This window comes from Acanthisitta chloris, unplaced genomic scaffold (genome assembly GCF_000695815.1).
Source record: "Acanthisitta chloris isolate BGI_N310 unplaced genomic scaffold, ASM69581v1 scaffold34785, whole genome shotgun sequence".
NCBI classification, from domain to species: Eukaryota; Metazoa; Chordata; class Aves; order Passeriformes; family Acanthisittidae; genus Acanthisitta; species Acanthisitta chloris.
The window spans coordinates 14391-34817 of NW_008673778.1; the positions used below are offsets into that span (position 1 = coordinate 14391).

A 20427-nucleotide genomic window follows, 5' to 3' on the forward strand; every position below is an offset into this window, starting at 1 on the left:
TTTTCTGTTGATTATAGCCAATTATCATTTACCTGTGGAGCTGAGATCGCATTTCAAATAAATCTGTGAACACATATACCTACAAACTCTTTTCAGTCTAGCTTTCTTCTGTTACTGCATTAAGTTGGTGTTACTTTGGCTGTAGGTAAATTTTAGCCAACTAAAACATGACAGAAAAATCTAATAGAGAGATGCCTTGTTTCACAGGAGTAGTGTCTTCAACAGCATAACACTACAGAGCCACCTCTGTCTCAGTCACGGCTGTGCCGTACTGAGTCTTGATGGTACTTGTCACCTGGTGCTGTAGCTGTTTGTATCCACAGCCAAAAACTCAACATCCTTTTGGTCTAATTCTGCTGTGACAGAATAAGCTATTGCCCCATTGGTCCAGATGTGCTGTTTCATGCCTGTATCACCAGTGAGAGACTGCAAATGTGTTCTTTTGATTTTCTTTGCTAGTCTTGCAAAGCACAATAGCATTGAACTAAATATCATAGAAAATCCACACAGGAGGAATGATGCAGTATAGCTGCCAGTTGTGTCCACAAGCCAACCTGAAAAAAAAAAAGGTCCACCAGTATGCTGACAATTTACAAATACTGTGATCAGCAGGAGTTCTATAAACTTCTGGAGTTACCACATTCTAAACACAGTCAAACAATACAGGTTTACACCACCATCACTATACTTTTACCTCCTGGAGCAGGGAAGGATTTATCCTCAGCAGGCAGATAAGATTTTTATGGGCTTTTGTTTGGAGGTCAAATGCATGAGAAAAGGCACAGCAGTCATATCCACAATACCAAATAAACATCTTCCAGCTGCATGGATTTAATTGGCAGTCTTTAGACAGGCTTAGGGAGCCCTGGGATTAAATAGTATGTGCATGGGACCCTCATGCAGGAACATTCAGTGAGCTATACCCTAGGCTCATGCTACACTTAAAATAATTCTATTTTGCAATAGTTTTTGCTATGGGAAATCAAAAGCTCCAGAAGCCACGATTAATTGGGAATTGATGTGAACAGCAGAAAAATACGGAATTTATACTTGGCTGTTTGAAAAAGATCTCTGACCTTTTGCAATATTGAAAACTGTGTCAAGATCTTCCCAAAGAATAATACAAGTACAGCTCTCATCCTTACTTCATTGTAATGGAACCGATGGGGAAAATGATAGTTAGATATTACAGCAATGAGCTTCTGAACAAATAGGAGTGGAGCTGACTCACCTGCCTGTTCAAAGCAGTTTGGAGATTAAAAGATCAAGGCCTCCACACCAAAAAAAAACATAAATCTTGGAATTAAACTCTCTTTAGATCCTTTGCAAAATCATGTGATTTTACACTGAAATATTTTGCTCCTTCTACTTGCACAATTTCTAAATTACATGAAGTGGTGATGTAACAGTTCTTAGAAGCCCATTCCATACTGTTTTGGTTTTGAGATTTCATCTCACTCTATATGTAGAAATCATCCCACTGAGATAGAATGGGAGATCTAAAGACTCATGAAGATCTAGGTGTGTTATTTCTCTACCCAGAGGCTACCTCCACATTTGGTGTGTACTTACTGTCCTTGCTCTCCTTTTACATCACATCAATAGGTAAACCTGAAGTACTGATAAGATTATAGGAAAGTCATTTGGGAACTGACCTGCCACAGGTGGGCTCACTAGATATGGGATGGCATGCAGAAAATACACAACACCCAGTGCTGATGATAACGAAGAAGTTCCCACTACATCTGCTGTCATGACCGGGATCAGCGTTACATATGCTCCATCGAAGTAGCCAAAGGTAAATGAGAAAGGCACAAGCAAGGGGAAGTTATGGAGAACTGGCAGGAAAAGACAACAGAGGCCATCCATTCCCACAGCAAAGAGGTAGCAAAAGTACCGATGCTTCTTCAGACACCTGCAAATTTTCAAACAGAAAAGAAAAATCTTATCACTGGACAGAGCATCTCAGTTTCTATGCCCTGGCAGGCAGTGCTTAAGTATCTCTTTTAATTAATGTATTTTATTAATATAGCTCAAACTTAAGTCCATTTTCTTACACAATCTTCAAGACTAAAAACTCAGCACTGATGAGCCCAGGTAGGGAAACTGCCCGCCTACAGCTGCAGAAACATCTGGCAAGCAACAGCCTATGCTGCCTGCAGTGTCCTTCAGGACATTCCTAGTGAGGGAAGCCACCCTGCTGCGAAGATTTTGCAGTTCTCAGAAGTTTCAGCATTCAAAGCAGCATTTCACTGGGCTTTACATGCCAGCTCAGGAAGGTGCTCTCACTATTATGGATAAAATATTGCAGTCTCTTAGCTGTCACCCTTCCAGTCAGACCTTAAACATGATTTAGCATGAACTAGGTGAGATGGCAATTCCCTTCCTCCCTGCCCCACAAAACCAGAAATTGATTTTTCCTACAAACTGAATAAGCACAAAAATGCATCCTTTAGAATCAAAATCCTTGTTAATTTAGACAGTATCTACTGACATTTCAGATCCTGTAGGCTGATGTTTGGAGTGAGATGAGTATGTAAAGCATGGTGAGTTCTTACATACTGGAAAAATGTATAACAAATTTCAGTCAGTCCTTCTGAGTATGTACCTGACAGTGTTGGACCAGACCCTTGACCCGCTTCCAAAAGTTCTGTGCCTCCCCAGCAGCACAAAAGAAAGGGTAAGGCAGAGGAAGCAGGGTGAAATCCTCCAGGAAATAGATACAGAGAATCACGCTCAACATACCTCAGGCAGGGGGTTACTTTTCCACTGTCAAATGCACAAACCCATTATTTCTTCAGTAAAAAAAAATATTAAAACAGCAGAATTGAACAAACTCAGAGTAGGCAAAAACATTCAATAGTAAGTATTTGTGAAAGTCAGGCTGTGTGTTGGTTTGGGTTTTTTTGAAGTTACACATGCTAGATAAAAAGTCCATAATTTTGACTTTTATATGTATTACATCTGACACCAGCAAAAGTTTACACTTGCTTAGCCATAAGCCCATACCTTCTGTCTGTTAGCCATCCAAAGGTGATATTACCGATGATGTCTATGACACCAAGTATGGACATGAGGAAGGCAGCCTGGTGATGACTCACTCCAACACTCAAAGCATAAGGCACTAAATAGACAAAAAGAGGGCTACAACCATATGCCATAAATAAAACTGACACTGCCAGCACCATGAAGCCTGGCATCAGTAAAAAGTCATATTCTTTCCATGAACATTCATGAGACCACACTTTGATTAAAGGTGAACAGATGGACATTCGCTTTAAATCTTGTTTCTCTGTTTCAGAGACATAATCCTGTTCAAGAAACTCAGGAGCAGTTTTACGATCCTCCTTGAGAGAAATAGGTCGCATCAAGGCACCACAGACACAGAGGTTTAAAACAAAACCTCCCAGGATGAGTAAAGCTCCTCGCCAGGAAAACTGTTCGATTAAGAGCTGGACCACGGGGGCCAGGATGAAGGTACCAATTCCACTTCCTGACATGGCTATTCCATATGCCAACGCTTTCCTTTTGTTGAAGTATTTGCCCACCATCGCAATGGCTGGAGAATAACAGAGTGCAAACCCAAGTCCTAGAAGAGAAAGCACAGTGCAGTTGGCTTAATACTAAGCATGACATGTGGAACATATTAAATTAAATCACACAACATGCTTTCATAGCACAAATGAATAGAAAGCTTTTTCTGATTCTGTATTGTGCAGCCCAGGTCAGTGATGAGAAGCTAGAATGACTTCTTTCTTCCACTGACAGGGCCATTTAGTTGACAAACCTAACTGATGACCATTAATCCGTGATAACAAAGCTCAGAAAGAATTGATGGGGTTCACTTAAAAACAAGAACAGTCAATAAACATCAGAAAAATGGTACATCAGCCTCTCCTGCATGCAAGGTGAGGTCTTGCCCCAGGGTCTACACCAATGCTGGCACTGGGCACACTATCCTGATCAGGCACCACTCTGTGTTTCAGTCTGTTGCTACCCTGATCAGTAATTTTCAGATCTCTAAAACACAATGCAGTCTGTCTCTGTTACTAATATTCTACAAAAAATCCTTTCTTAGTCAGCTAAACAAACTCTGTGCAACAGCTGCTTGGAGTCCTGACCATTTTAAATCCTGTCTACAAGTAAAGAGGGAAGAAAAGCCTCAGAAAATAAAGCCAGGTCAAATTGAGTAAACAAATAAGATTCAGCTCTTGGACAGAGGAAAAGATTGTGGTCTCTGCTGCAGAACCAGAGAGCAGATTTTAATCATCAAGTGGTTGCCCTAACACTAAAACATGCATTTCTGAATCAGTCACAGAAATGAGTTCCTGTCTAGGGTTTTGGAGCATGTCCTACATTGAGAGTAAAACAGTCCCCACTGCCTTTAGCAGAACTTGCCAATAGAGGAGATAAACACCCAGTGCCATAACCAGCTTGCTACGTCCTCCTCAAAGGCCACACTGTGTAGGGCAGGCACTAAACCTGCCAGGATTGAATAAGTGGATTACAGAGATTCTGGGCAAGTCTGGCACCCCTCATGAGGGCAGGGGAAGAGCAGAGCACAGAGCTGGGGTTGGATCTGTACATGCAGCATAGCCAGAGGAGCAGCCCTGAGGTAGACATCATTACTTGAGAGCTGTGAAAATCATACTCTGTTTGGCATACACACCATTTATTTTTTAGCAAGTTGGCAGGGGGAAATAGATCTGAAAAAAAGCCAATAAATGTCCTGTGAAATGTGGAAATGCAAAGTTTAGGGCTGAAAACATTTTCATACCTCTCAGAAGGAATTTCGCTACCTATTGACATTCCCCTGTCTCACCTCTGCTTCACTCTACACAGTTTTGAGTCCTGTAGCTTTTATGGATTTAGATGTTCACCCATTTTGGTCCTACCTCCTCATTGGGTTGGGGGCACCACCTCTAGCCTTTACCAAAAGTTCATCTCTCTGTCAATCAGTCTCCACAGACCAGAAATTCACTGCTTGCAGAATTGGCTCTTTCCACTCTATGTACAAAGTGCAACTGCATTTCCACCTCAGTATTCACAGCAGTTCCCACCAAAGAAGCCTCAGAGACATTAGCATAGTATGTGGCACAGCCCCTTGAGTTACAAGAAGCTTTTTAATTTGTTATGAACACATTTGTCAAAGATTAACATTGTAATACAGGAGTGACATGCACTACAATAAGCACTTTTTTTTTTAATAAATAAGCTCTTGGCAGCATGTGAACTGCAGTAATTCCCCCAACTCCTTATTAAACAGCAGGGGACCAAGTACAAGGTCTTATATCACCGTGGCTACCAGGTCAGTATTAATGAGGAAGGAATGCCAGTGTGACCACAGGCCTCCCTCAAGTTCCTCTGTGCACAACAAAAACAGGCAGATAGGACAGAGCAAAGGTATTTGTTATCACCATACCTGAACACAAATGGCAGAGCTGCTACAGTAAGACTACCAGCTAGCAAATTTTGCTTTTCAACTGGAATGTAATGCAGAGAAAAATAAGGTGCACAGCTGGGGTGCCAGGTATTCATCCAGGGCTCTACTGGCTCTTACTTACTCTTATGTTTTGATTGAAACTTTTTTTTTCTAAGTATGAAAATATTTTAGGCCAGTCTAGAACTCCTACTGTAACAAACTCCTCCCAAATCACAGGGGAAAAAAAAAAAAGGAAGCTTTTGCATGTATATCACCTGCAACAGCAGTCTTTCCTGGCCTATCATAATTTCAGAACTTTATCCACAATCCTTTCTCTGACATTTGGGTTGTATGATACTCAGTGAGTGCTGAAGCTCTCATAGGGGAAGCCAAAGCCTCCCTTTTACAATGAAGGGAACACTTCTAAGTATCTCTGTTTGACCAGTGCTATGTCAATATGACAAGGAGATCTCTCATCATTTTTAACAAATCCTGTGTTGTGTTCCTGGCAGAAACAAAAGGGCTGAATGCATCCTACCTGTAAGGACTCCTAGTGATAAGTAGAGATGTTCCAGACTGGTGGCAAACGAACTCAAAATCAGTCCAGTAGATGCAAGCAGCCCTCCTAGCATGATACCAACTTGGCAGGATACGTGATTACTGATTAAACTCCCAAGCGGGGCTTCAAAGAAACAAATAAAGCTGGTAGTTAATGGCAGGGCCTCACACAGTTCATTGCAACAGCCATAAAGAAAAGGAAAGCAGGAGGCAAAGAGGAGGAAATGGTGATCACAGCTACAGAGAGTGATCTTCCAACATAGCACTTATCACAGTGATGTTTGCATCAAAACAAAAGAAAAAACGCTTCTAAAAATAATTTTCCTGAAAGTCAGGATAAAACTGAAATTTACAGTAGCTTTCTCAGCAGTTATTTTCACAGCTCAGAGTCACTACAGGACACAGCTGATCTGAAGTACTGAGGTTCAAGAGAGGCCATAGCAACAGCCCACACTGTTCATTACTCCACGCTTACAGCACTCAGACCTTCCCCCACCTGGAATTTGCACTTCAGCCCTCAGTAACTTCAGGCATCTGTCCTTGCACCTCCCTGGCTTTGTGGGCTCTGCATCAGACCCAGAGAGGAGGGGTCTCACATCTTCTGGACCATCTTCAGGACTGCTATCCCTCTTCTGCACTTGTCCAACATTGATGGCTCCCAGATCACCCTGCCTCTACCGTGGGGTGTCATCACCAGCCCTCTCCCCCACCATCACCTGCAATGCCAGGGCAAGGTTAGCCTTATTTCTCTTTCTTTTCTCAAGATATAACCTGTCTGACATAGGTGAGTTGCTATGACTCATTCCAGCTGTGTTCCTCTGCCCTTCTAGCAATTCTTACGGATTTTCTCCAGGACTAGGGCATGGATTTTCATCTAGCTGTAGAGCTTTAAAGCAAACCCATGAGAAATGTGATACAACTGCTGCACTGATGCCTGTCATGTTTTAGTACCACTGAATTTTCTTTTAAGGGAGAAGACTATTTGTAAATATACAAGTTTAATAAAAGGAGGATGACTGTGACTTGATCTGGAGGCAAGATGTACATCCTGTGCTAAGTCTTGAATATGACTCAAATGAAAAGGCAAAAGAAACAAGCTCAGTTAGCAGCTCTCAAACACATTATGCCCCACTAGACCTTGACAAAAGTACATTTCTGAAAACTTAGATCATTTCACAAAACAAAGTTCTGCTTCTTTTCTTTGATATGAAGACACTCCCTTCCTGCACAACTATGCTGAGGAAAGCAGTTTGGATATATCATACCCAGAGAGCCCACGGTATCACTCTTCCCGACTCCACCAACTTGTCAACATGCTAAAATCAGATGGAGCTTGTGAAAAAGCAGCCACATTAGACTTAAAAGGGTAATACACACCACAAAGCATTGTAGCACAGTCGACAATGGAGTGAATCCAAGCAGTTCTGGCATAATCCTGTCCAAAGTATGCCTGGAACTCCACAAAAAAAATGGAGATGCACCTAGGACAGAAAACGTGAACACCAATCTGTTAAACATGGGATATATGCCTCACAGGAAACACTGGTCACACTCTTCAGGTATAAAAAGTAGCCAATTGAAGGTCCTCTCTAGCTCCCAGGAAAATCAAATCTGTGGACTGCCTATATCCCAATGAGACTGAGAAATGTTTAAATAGTTTCTAAGGGATATTGGAAATGAAGTGCTATCTTAATGCATGAAGGACAAGACATGGAATATGAGAAGAATCCTTGCTTTGCACTGGTAACAACTGAATCACAAATTGGTGTCCAACTATTATCTCATCAGTGGGATTAGACAATTAGCTGATGTAGAGCCTAATGCAGACAGATAACTACTTCAGAGAGATTATTAACATTATAACACCATGTTTCTCACTGGGGTATCTGCTGCTAGAGCTTTTAGAACCCACAGTGTTTTAAACTGAAATGAAATCGAAGTTGTTATTATCACCAGCAATCTATAGCCCATATCATGATGCTGCTTCCCTGGTAGATAAAGCCCAATCTTCCCAGTTCTTCAGTGACCTGGTTGCTTGCTATTCCACACCTGCACAAACTGTGAGGGAAGGGCCAACATAGCAGCTGTAGAGTAAACACCACCTATAGCAACAGTGCACAATGGATGCACAAGTGCAAAACAAGTGCTAAGGAAATCCTCACAAACAGAATCAAAACAAAAGAGGAGCTCATGGGCCTTCCAACAGTTTAATAAAACGCTCCCAGGAGAGGTCACTTTGCTCTGCTTAACAAGTGTTACCATTCTACCTGTCTCTGCAGGGGGACAGATTAAAAGGCTGCATAGTTTCATTCTCATTTCTGGACAAACAAGAGATGCCCTTTCCCCTCTCTTTTCCTTCCAGCAAATCAATGAATGACCACTTTCTTCAGCTTTTTTTCTTGCACATAATTCATACTTCGATATAGTTTAATGTGCACCAGCCATTAGATCATTTCTTGGATGCAACACATTTCATATGTGAAAAAAGAATTAAATCCACTGGGAATTCTCTACTGTTATTATAGAATTGATACATTTGTATACATTAACTAACACTGTATCAGTGTTTCCATCCCCCTTTTGTGCTGTTGACTCCAAGACCCTAGGCTTTAGATCCCTAAACCTGGCAGCTTTATTTTAAAAGAAATTCAAAGTTTAGGTAGGAAACATTGTATTTACATTATACTAGCCATCCAATGAGACACTGATCCCGTGTTCCTCACTTACCAGGGAGCTTATCTCCCTGCTTAATATAGCTTAAATGTCCATGCTCACACACACCAGGCCCCTCTGTCTCCCGTCGACATCAAAGTCACTGTGGAAGCAATCTCATCCCTGATTGCACTATGTTTATGGGAGGCAGAATTCTATTCCTGCTCTTTCTATTTTTGAGAAAATGTTTTCTGCATATTTCAGATACCAGAAGGGTATGGAGGGGGCAGGACAGTACCTGAAATGCTTGCTGTAGAAGGAGAGGGTATTTACATGTTTTTCATATAGACTCAGGAGCCAAGCTAATCCACTGGGATAAGTGAAAATGAGCATGGCTGTGGGATCAGAGGGACACAGCGAATCTGAGGAGACCCTAAATGATTCCTCCCTTCCCACCCAAACCTCTGCAGCCTGAAATAGCACTACGTGCCCCAGGCCTTGGTTCTGTAAGAAATCAAGGAGAGGGTGCTGAGAGCTGGAGCAGCTGTCAGAGGAGGCGAGACTAAAACCAGAGGGCTCATAAACCCTCAACCATCCCCACAGCCTTAAGGATTTCAGGAAGCCTTTAAAAACGCAGCAAGAGAGATTTTGTACCTAACCAGAATAACCCTGGCAGCTGCAGGACATCAAGAGAGATCCTAAACCCTCTTCCTAAGGGAAAAAAAAAGCCACAAAAAAAGCTAATGCCACAAACAGGTCAGCAAGACAAGCCGCAGTGCCTTTACCTTGTCACGGCCCTGGTACAGATAGTGACAAGGAAGCAGCCAGCAACGATCATCCATCCCCAGCCTCCGTCGGGAGGGCTGGTGTGCCGTGCCCGCTGGGACAAGGCCATGGTGACTCCTCTGTCCTCCTTGCCTCAGTGGCAGGGGCTGACTCTGGCTGGCATGCCGAGCACGGGCCAGGGCTGCTCGGCACATGGGTCACTGGCCATCTGGGAAGAGAGAGAGAGAAAGAGAGAAAACAGGCAGAGAGGGAGTCAGGGCTTGTTGCACACACTGTAACCTGTGCAGTTGAGCAGGACATACTGCTTCAGCTCTGCTGCAGAAAAGTGTTTTCTTTCAAATGCAGTTTGTGAAAATTTGTTAGAAAAAAGAGTGCCATCAGAATTTGGCCCTGTGTCTGGTGTCACGCTTTTCAGGGTAGTTTGCCCAGAAGTTACATCCTAGCACAGGGTACCTTCTTCCCCCCAACAGGTCATAGCATGTACATGTAAGTCACACACTTTACAGCTACGAGCCACTCGGTTACCTTTAGCAGGCTCCCCTGATTCATGCCAGTCCCTGGCCTGAACTGTATTTTCATTTGCAGTCTCCACTCAAATTAGCTGTTCTTCCTTGTAAACAATTTAGTGCAAAATTTCTGTTTGAGAGAATACAGTTTTCACCTGTATATGAAAAGGGGAATATTCACTGCAAGGAAAGAAGAGAGGAATATTCTTTGCAAGGTCTGTGTTATTCTCTGTGTTTATATGGAGTCTAGCACAAAAGTCATCTTCAATGCAGCATGATGGGGCTGATATTGTTCAACACCTTTGTCACCAACATGGGCAGTGGGATTGAGTGCACCCTCAGCAAGTTCACTGACCACACCAAGCTGTGTGGGGCAGTAAACATGCTGAAGGGAAGGGATGTGCCATCCACAGGGACCTTGACAGGCTTGAGAGGTGGAACAATGCAAATCTCATGGAATTCAACAAAATGATATGCAAGGTCCTACATCTGGGTCACTGCAATCCCAGGCACAGCTACAGGTTGGGTGGGGAAGTAATTGAGAGCAGCAATGAGGAGAAAGACTTGGGAGTGACAGTGGATGAGAAACTCACAATGAGCTGGCAGCCCAGAAAGCAAATTGAATCCTGGTCTGCATCAAAAAAGTATGGCCAGCAGGTCAAAAGAGGTGATTTTCCCCCTCTACTCTGCTCTTGTGAGACCCCACCTGGAATACTGCACACAGTTCTGGTGCCCTCAACATAAGAAGGACATGGAACTGTTGGAGCAAGTCCAGAGGAGGCCACAAAGTTGCTAAGAGGACTGAAGTATCTCTATTATGAAGACAGGCTGAGAAGTTGGGGCTGTTCAGCCTGGAGAAGAGAAGACTGCGTGGAGCCCTCATAGCAAATTTTCAATATCTGAAGGGGCTACAAGGGAGCCAGAGAGGGAATCTTATTAGGAACTGCAAGGATTCTGGTTACAGAAATAGTCTCCTCTCTGTATGAGGAATAGGCCAATTCTCAGGTAGGACACATAACTCAGCTACATTTTGGATAACATAGCAATTGTCACAGCAGCTCACAAAGATCAGAGAATTCATGGCTGAGAATACAAGAGGTGTTGTAAGCAGCCACTAAACCTGGTATCTCATGGATAGAGGCTGCTAAGTGAGTTTAAAAGGTCCCAGCTGGATGCAGTCTTTACAAGTTCATTCCTACAGCCGACTAGAAAAATTACACAAAGCAAAGGAGATCCAAATGAGTTTATGATTTCAAACCTCTTCTTCAAGCTGTTTAACCACTAGTACTTAAGTACATCAAAGATCAATGAAAACTCTGAAATGGAGACCAGGACAGTTTGCCTTTTCTGACACAACTTTCTAATACACAACAAAAAATGTCAATGCAACTGACAGAGCTTTCTGAGAAGTCTCTGCAGGTGACCACATGACCAGCAGGACATCACTGGCCTCTTCACAAGCCTTGAACTTTACACTTCTAGTGAAATATCACAGGTTTTGACCTTGCCTATTTGCTTCAGGACAGTGTGCCAATGTGTACCCACACCCTCCTTCCCTCCCCACTATACTCTGAAACAAACTTCTGGCACAAAGACAAACAAACTGAGGAAAAAAAGGGAAAACAGATTGGCTAATGCAGTAAAATGAAAAAGTATGTTTGTAGGTAAGTTTAGCTTTATTCACAAAATCTGAGGGAGGCTGAAAACGCCTACAGTCAAAAGTTAGTGAGAGGGGTGCCAGGCACATGATACAGGAGACACATCCATGGACCTGCCACTTGACAAACACCTTGAATATTTGCCTTCCAGCACATGCTGCTAATTTGTGAGCAGACCATGTCTCTCATGTGTTGATTCCATCCAGGCAACAGACAATTTTGGAGGGTTTATGTTATATTTTGAGTAAGCTGACACAAACTAATGACTGATTCTTTATTTTTAACTGATAAGGCCAATTACACACCCCTTTCTATAGAGTTTCAAGCAACAACTGCCTTAGGAAATAGGTGAAAAAATTGGATCAACAAGTTGTCTGATGGCTAAGGCAGTGCTTACATGATTCTTCATGTTAGATCACTGAATGATCAGACCATCAAGAACTACAATTTGGTGCAAACCACCACTACATCTCTGTCTACTTCGATGTAAAACAAAATTCAACTCTTTTGTGAGTGTCTGCACCTAACCTAGCCACAGAAAAGCTGATACCTAATCTAACGTGAAGCCAGAGTGGCACAAACAGATTATACACAATTTAGCAATAAAGTCTGCCCTTAATTTATCCTATCAAATCCACTTGAACAAACAGAGCCAGTACCAGTGCTTTGCACCATATGGCCACTGCATTTTGCATCTAACACTAAGGGCCTCAAAGGTGGATTTATTGTATTATTGCAAGTTTAATGTGTTATGTTCAAATGCCTGGATGATTGAATAGCCCATAAAAATCCACGACAGCCACCTGAATTAACAGGGCACTTATAAAGTTCGTTATATTTAGCTCAAGGGTTTCCTGGCAGTCACAAGTACTGTAGTTAGGTGGAGTTTGCATAAACAATGATACATCACAGAGGGGTCCTGAGCAATTCAGATGTACCACTGCAGCACTTTTGCAGAGTCTTTGCAAGGCCAGGCATCTTATTTTGGGTCTGAGCAGTATCTTTCATTGCCCCTTCTGGAGGGATGAAGTTTGTGTTTCAAGTTTTGATTATTAAGGGTGGAGGAGGAAGTTCCAGGCAAGAAGGGATAACAATCACCCTTCAATAAGCAGAAATATACACAAAATTTTTCAGAGTAGTCAACAGTCTCCACAGAGCCCTAACTAATTTTTATGCACAAACAGCAGTAGCTAGGTGCCATGGCCTCAACCCAGCTATCTGGCCCAACTTCCCAGGCAAGCTTCAGATAGGGTCTGAGACCCAAGTTCACATTTTAGCTGTACATTAACGTACTTGGGAAGAATTTGATGACATATCAGGCTAAGCAAACATAGATTAGCTATTTGGTTACATGGTTACTTGCTGTTATTTTCACAGAGCCCTGTCTGCCAAAATGCACACAAACAGAATACTTTTAAAGAGGCTACAAGCAACTGAAAACAACTATATTACAAGAAATGCCTGGCCAACACAAAAATAGGCCACCCAGCCTCCCTACAGAAGGATCAGTCCAAACCTCATGTACTTGACTTCCCACTTGCTTCAAGGAGGACTGTGCCTTTCACAGCCACTGAACTAATAGGCAAGTTAAATAATTACTTTTCTTGTTGCTGTATATGTCTAAAAGCACTTACTATGTCAACCTGACAATTTCATTTGAAGCTTAGAAAACTTCATTTGCTTACACCCTGCTACTGTTTTCTCATTATCCATATCACAGACAGTACAGATTGTGGCATCTGCAAATGAAGTTGAACAGGCAGAAAGCACATACTTGATCTGAACAAACATGTCCTCCCCCTTCCCAAACCTCAGTTTACTGTTATGTTGCATCTTTTTCTTAACCTTCTTGGTACAGGATAAGACTCTCACTGCTTATCTGCTCCACCTTCTGCACGGTAAGACCTGATCCACACCGGAAGCACTGGCTAATATTATAACATACCTCAGATGTGCATGAGAGTTCCTGCTGCTTGAGACAGCTGAAGAAAAGCAAGGTTAAAAGAAAATCTGGTGAAAGAGCTCTGCACTTTGCAACCTTTGCTAGATAATTTTCACTCAAGCATTAAGTAAATGTGCTTTGCTGTGAGTTCAAAGAAGATGTAAATGGGGTGAAGATGGGAACAAATTCTGCCGATCCCTAAGAAAGCTTTAGTTACCAAATGTTCCCTGACAGCTCACTAAACAGTGGCTCTGTTCCCCCAAGTTAATACTTTAGGTTTAATTTGGCAGGATAAATAACCTATCAGCTACTTCAGCAGCTGTTTTGCAGAGCCCTGGAAAGAAAACAAGAGCTCCTGAGAGCATCTCCATTACTCGGTCTGTTCAGCGAGCAGAAAGGAGGGGGTGAGGTTACTAAAAAGGCACTGCTATAACCTTGCACCTCGTCACGAGGTCTCTTTTGCAGGGGAAAGGAGCACAAAAATCCACGGCAGCCTAGCAACTGGCCAGCGCAGCGACAGGAACCACTGACCTTTTAAACACAGCTCACAACCAGCAAGGCGCTTGCTGCCCTCTCTGCCCATCCCTCCCACCATAAAGGTTTTCTTCTTTGCATAAATTGATTCAATAATGATATTGCAACAATGTGAAGATGCAAAGCATTTGTATGACAAAGCACAGAGGAACAGCAGGTACAGTCATACTGGCCTGCCTGGTGGCCAGGGGCTGGTTTTCTCCTACCTTGTTCAGCTGCTCCATTTACAGCACTGATGTACCTGAGCAGCTCCATCATGTCAAGAAATACCAGCTCACCTGCAGACAGTCTGGATGCTTTTAGAAAATGCTCCATTTGTAGAGGGATGCAGCTTCAGGCAGAAGAACAGGCATAAGGTCAGGCTGGTATCACACCTGCCTGCAGGAGCACACAGCCCTCAGACCATACTGGGGGTCTCACCCCACTACTTTCTGCTTCTTCACACTATCCTGGCTACACAAATAAAAATGCCTGTGCAATTTCTTTCAGAACTGCATGGAAGGATTTTATGCAGTTTTATCCCAAAGGAGCTGGCCCAAATATGTATAGCAGCATAAATAAGCACAGAATCCAACACTTCCTTTTGCCTGTTCAAAAACACAGAGCTGCACATGACAGAAGAACGAGAAGGAGACGTCCCTAGAATTTTCCTTCAGGATCTGTGTGAGATACATACATGTACATAAATTGCATGTGCCATTTGCTACCTTCACAGTGATGATGGGTTGGGGGAGGGCCTGAGAAACCTGTGACACTCTCTGTGCCCAGAATGCCAGGACACACTTCCAGAACAGGTTCATTCACACCAGTGAGTTTAAACTTTATTTTTCTTGTGAACAACAACATACACAGCTTTCAAAGTCACTTTAAGAACATTCGTGCAGATGAATTTTATGAAGAACAAGTATAAAGCTGTTTAAGCACAGCTGGAGAAAATTCATTAATGCTTAGAGTGAAAGGCAACAGAATTGCATATATTTACTACGTTTAACCTGTGCACTTAGTTCTAGGGCAGTTTTAATATCTTCCTGTATTTACCCTTGTCACATAGCTCTAGAACAGATCTTACTTTCCTTGTTCTTATGATCACACGAAATATTAATTATTTGTAGACATTTGTTACATTCATTCATGTTGACCTCTTGCTTTAATACTCTCTTGCTTTGCTCCCTTTTCTGTCTGCTGCATCTTTAATTAAATAAAAAAATAAAATTAAAAAAAAAAAAACAGAAGAAAAGTACAATGACTAAAAGAAAAAACAAAGGGCACAGGATGAGTAACAAAGACAGAAGATGAGAAAAAAAGGAAAAATCTAGCTAACAAAGAGAAGTATTGTATGTTCTGTGTGACAGTGGAGCATAAGACATGTATAAGATTAACTAATTTACAGGTTTTAAAAGAGTGAATTTCTTTTGCGTGTCTTGAACGATCAATGATGACCACTCATGACCAATGTCCTCCTCAGAGGCTTGTTAGCCCCTTAACTCATACAGTAGAGCATATTTAAATGGGACACAGTGTTTGATATGAGCACAGAAGATGCAGACAGCTGCAAACCTTCTATCAACTGGATTGTTAGGGAAAAAAGGAGACACTTTTTCAGCCTTCTTTTCCTTCCCCGTGCTCCCACCCTAGCAATTGCATACGATGGTAAACACTACAGTCAGCAGTCTGGCAGGCAGCTAAATCCTAAATTGTTCTTAAATATATGGAAAGTAAAGACTCTTCAATTCTGTACAGCTCTTGGGATTCAAAGGCTATTTCTAATCTACTTTCTCCAATAAACAGCTGTCCCGTTCTGCACCCTGAGCTAGCAGTTTAACTGAAAAAGAACAGCTCGGTTTGATTTCAGCAGAAACTATTTATCAGGAATTGTATGGTTATGACTTTGACTTGTTTAAAGACAACCCAAGAGGTCCTTTCCAACCCTATGTTCCTGGATAAAAATAATTCCAGTGAGCATCTTAAGGCTGCTACACTATATTCTCAGCTTTCTTCTCTGTTTAAAGCTGTGCCTGTCCAGTCTCTAGGGAAAACCAAAGCTTTTTTTTTTTTCTGAGAAGAATCCCAGATGGGTCCATGGAAATTTTGCTTGTGCAAGCAAGTGATTGTGAGGATTATGCACATCTATGCAAGCAGAGTAGACCTCCATAAACTCAGTATCTCTCCAGCACTGTTACAAATGGTTAACAAAAAGAACCACTTATCTGAAAGATCATTTAGGAAGCTGTACCAGAATCAAAGTAAACAAGCAAATGCATAACCAAAATTCCAAAACAAAACCAAAATGCAACCTGACTTTTAACTGCTGCTATAGCACTAAGACAAGAAGCATGTGAAGACAGATTGTATTACGTGCTTCACCCTTGCACCAGTTTTCTATCTATAATACTGCTGAATAAATCTGGATGCTTTATTTTTAAATTCTTCAGCCACTTTTATACTTTTCAGAAGGGTTTCCCATATGGTACCAAATAGGAGCAACATTAATAACCTATTTGTATCGTAGTAGTGTTTTGGGCCTTCCAATCATGGAGCAGTGTCATGGTGCAGAGCATCATGCAAACATCTAATAAAACTTGCCTTCATCCAAAACATATCAAAACAGGGAAGATGAATCTTATGAGAGACCAGATAATTAACTTATATCACTATACTGAGCAGCAAATGTTCTTTGTTTGCTTCAGTTAATGCATATGAGGCAGGTGGCTGTTGGAGAAGACTCAATAAGGCACAGATGTGGGAATGGGAAAAGCAATCTGGAAAGAAAAAAAGGATGTTAAACAGCTGGTAGATAAGGGAGGTGCCAGAGAGAGGCATAGGTGAGTGGGGTGGCACAAAAGAGGGTAAAGAGTTCAGAAGAGTAAAAATACTCAGAACTGAAACATGAAAAATATGGTAAAGTAAGGGTTATAGAAGAGCACAATGATCATTATCTGTTCCCCTACCAAGCAATGTGTCACTGGGAAACAGAGAGCAGTGCTGGCCTCCCAAAACAATCACTTTGCAATGCTGCCTCTTTTATTTGTCACATTTGCCAGAAATTACTAAACCAAATGGCATAGCTAGAGCCACAGCAGTAGTTATTGTCCACTGGATCAGTAGTGCTCAGATGAAAAATATAATGCGGACTTCCTTTGCCTCTGGAAAGCATTGTATGGGGTTTAGAGAAAACCAACAGCCCGACAGAAGGGGTCTACAGGAAAAGGCTAAACAAATGACAGTGGAAGTCTCTTGACCCTTTAGCACAGTTTCTGGCTAGGTTAGTCCTTAAATAATGCTGTTTAACTATAGAGGGTCAAAAATGCAAAGGAATACTTCTGTAGGAAAACACCTTTGCAAAGAAAGCTTGACTTTAACATACTTAACTCTGCCTGAAAATATGCATTTTTAGTTGGCATTTTGAAAGAGTTTTAAACTAACAAGCACAGGACTCACCATTTTATTTTTCACTGTGATGAAACTAACGGAGTGCCAGACAATTTTCCTTGAGTACACAGCTGTTACCGAAATCTGAGCAGAGCCTGTGCACACCCTTAGCTAGGTTACAGTCACACATGTTCCATCAAACACATATTTTCTCCCTCAGAGAAGAACACTACTGATTGACTAACTCATAGCCAACAACCACACTGCTGGGGCAGGGGAATGGTACCATCACTGTTTCCATTTGAATGTCCTTGTTCCCCTTCCAGCAAAGAAGTCAAAAATAGTTACAAAAAGTATCAGGAAAACTTTTGGGGAGGAAACAATCAGTTCCTGCTGTCCAGTAAGTTCAATTACACAAGACAAGTTTTTAAAATTTGAGTTGAGGCACTACTGATGACATTATCTTATGCTGTCAATGTACAGATGTGTCAGAACTTCCTGATCTGTGCCATTTTCCTAAGATCTCTGCATTTTTTGATATTTCTACATTTTCCTAATTTTAAACAGGTAGCAGATAGGCAATGATTATAGAAGGGATTTTTTTGTTTGTTTATTTACAGCTACCTACAGGTTTGTTTATTTATAATTACATTACATTCATCTGCTACTTTTGAGTTTTATAATACATTATTAATGATGATTAAAGAATTCATCAAACACTTCTCATTTACTGTTGAGATTAAATGTGTGACAGTACAATCATTTTTCTGAATCAGTCCTATCTGTTTGAAGATCTGTGCACTTCTCTGGATCGGGCACTTATAAGTATCCATTATGAACTTAAAGAAATGTTAGCATATGTGCATAATTGTTTGTAAATTCTGAAAAAGCTTTTTATTCACAGCAGTCTTCAGCTGACACTCTTCCCACATCTGGTATATTAGTTTTTCCATCTTGAGGAAAATCTTGCCCTGGGAAAGAATACCATTGCAAAGCTGCCATGGAACATGTGAGAACAGGACATTTTTTTCTCAGACCATTATGCAGTCAAACTGTGGAAATCACTACTCTATCCTTCTTTTATTGATTCTGCACTCCATATTCTACTTTGGTGACAAGGATGCAAAAATCAGCCTCTCTCAGCTTAGCTGGAGATGACCTGGCAGAGGGTATATGAAACAAATGCTCTTCTGAGCCCTCCAGAGGAAAGCAGGATGTTATCAGGCACACCAGAAGTGCTCAGGCACTGACAGTGCAGCTGTGCCTGGATAAAACCAAAAGGCTGACGACTATGGAGACAATCTCCCTGCATGCACCTGGAACTGACAAAGACCACCCAAAAGCTGTGGTTGCTGCCAGCTTTTGTGTCTCATCTCTGATAAGAAATGAATGCTAATGGACACCAGCTCCAGCAAACGCCCTCTGTGAGGAGACCCAGGCGGGGGAAGCACCAGCAACCATTCTGCAGTGTCCTGAGAGAGGTGCCACCCAGTGCCGAGGCACTCAGCAGAGGAAATTCAGGAAAGCAGGAGGCAAGCCCATGGGAAACTGATATGCCCTCACCTAGAAATCTCACTGATGTACTCACAGAACATGTACCTGTACTTTGAGCTCTTTCGTAGTTGTCGTCCTTTCAGCCCTTCTGTTCATGGAAAAGCCTCATTCAAGCTACACAAAACTAGTTTGGTTTATAATGTCCTGGATGTTCCTAGCTGGCTTTTAGTAAGATGAGGAACTGCACTTAAACAAAGGCATCTTTTTCCCATGCTCTTGAAGAGTTCAGAGCTCAAGCAGCATTGTCAGGTTTTTAACAATTCACACAGAAAAATACCTTTCAGTGTTAATCTTGAAAATGCAAATCTTACACAAGTACTTTCTAGAGGGAAAGGAGATGACTGTTTTAGAAAACAAATTCTGTACCTACAGAACAAGCTATCCAGAAGATTAGCTCTATTTATCTGATATTTTAGGGCTACTGTTAGTGTCAATTCATCATCTTCTCCTTCAATATGCAATATTTGTTTGCCAAAACTAATCAGGCATGGAAAGGTAAGGCATTTTATTTCCTCTGGTTCACACAAGCTCAGGGTCTGAAACAAAGCTATTAGGATACTTTATACCATGCATGCTCTTCTAATGGGCAATACACACCATATGATAGCAAACTGTCACGTTGACTATTATTTTTCTTGGGGGGGTTTCAGCTGAAACTTAAACTGTCTAAAACTAAGCCCTACTACCATGTCAAAAACACAATTAATTTTTCCTTTGATAATGTTAATACATAATTAATGTATACACAGTGGTGCATATTATATGACCCCCACAAGGAATGGAAGAAAAATCTCTAAATACTGGAAAGACCACCGTTTAAGACCAAAAAAATGGATGTCTGTCATTTCCTGAAACAGACTTCCAAAAACAGCTACTGATGAATGTTGCTCTGTAGGGCTAGGTATTTCTGAGAAGTCATTGCACAAATCACATTTACACTACTAAAAAGATATTATAATATAGCCATAGGTACACTGCAATTAACACATCTCGAGTAGGCTCATATGTGTGTCACTGTACATAACATTCAGAAGGTAACAAAAGGGAAGCTACTAAGCTGGGAAGGAAACATTAAAGAAAGACAAGGAAACAGATGAAAGTCAAGAGGAAATACTCTCAACATGCCATACAAAATAAATCACTGACCAGGAGGAGTGCATTTGACAGCAAACACATCAGGAAAACATGCATCTACTCACAAGTAACAGTTTGTCGTGGTGAAATCACACGTTGAAGTTTAACAACCAACCAATGTGTCTTGGGCAGATCAGCACATTCTTCATGCTCAGTCTTCCATTCAGCCTCACCAAGCCATCCATATTTCAGCTAGATCCTTGCTCAATAGCTTGATTTAGCTTTTAGGAAAGCTTTGAGAAAAGTGCCTCAGGTTCCCTTTGCTGAGTGAATACTGGTGCAGCTGCTTGATTACATCATTTTCAGAAATGG

General features: G+C 41.6%; 1 protein-coding gene across 1 annotated transcript; it reads right to left on the reverse strand.

Moving 5' to 3' along the window:
• Nucleotides 1-291: 291 nt before the first annotated feature.
• On the reverse strand, nucleotides 292-9545 carry SLC16A12 (solute carrier family 16, member 12). Its single transcript, XM_009075072.1, has 6 exons — nucleotides 9418-9545; nucleotides 7358-7461; nucleotides 5961-6104; nucleotides 3010-3589; nucleotides 1656-1915; nucleotides 292-554 (listed from the first exon to the last, which is right to left on the reverse strand). The coding sequence occupies exons 1-6, from the start codon at nucleotides 9525-9527 to the stop codon at nucleotides 292-294; spliced, it is 1461 nt and encodes a 486-aa protein (XP_009073320.1). The 5' UTR covers nucleotides 9528-9545.
• Nucleotides 9546-20427: the final 10882 nt, after the last annotated feature.

Excerpts from the sequence above, each read along its gene's own strand:
- SLC16A12 (XM_009075072.1), bottom strand. The coding sequence starts at position 9,527 with ATGGCCTTGTCCCAGCGGGCACGGCACACCAGCCCTCCCGACGGAGGC. Across the intron at positions 6,105-7,357 it reads CTGTGCTACAATGCTTTGTG|CCCCGCTTGGGAGTTTAATC; the intron begins GTGTGTATTACC and ends GTTTCTTTGAAG. Across the intron at positions 555-1,655 it reads AGTGAGCCCACCTGTGGCAG|GTTGGCTTGTGGACACAACT; the intron begins GTCAGTTCCCAA and ends TTTTTTTTTCAG.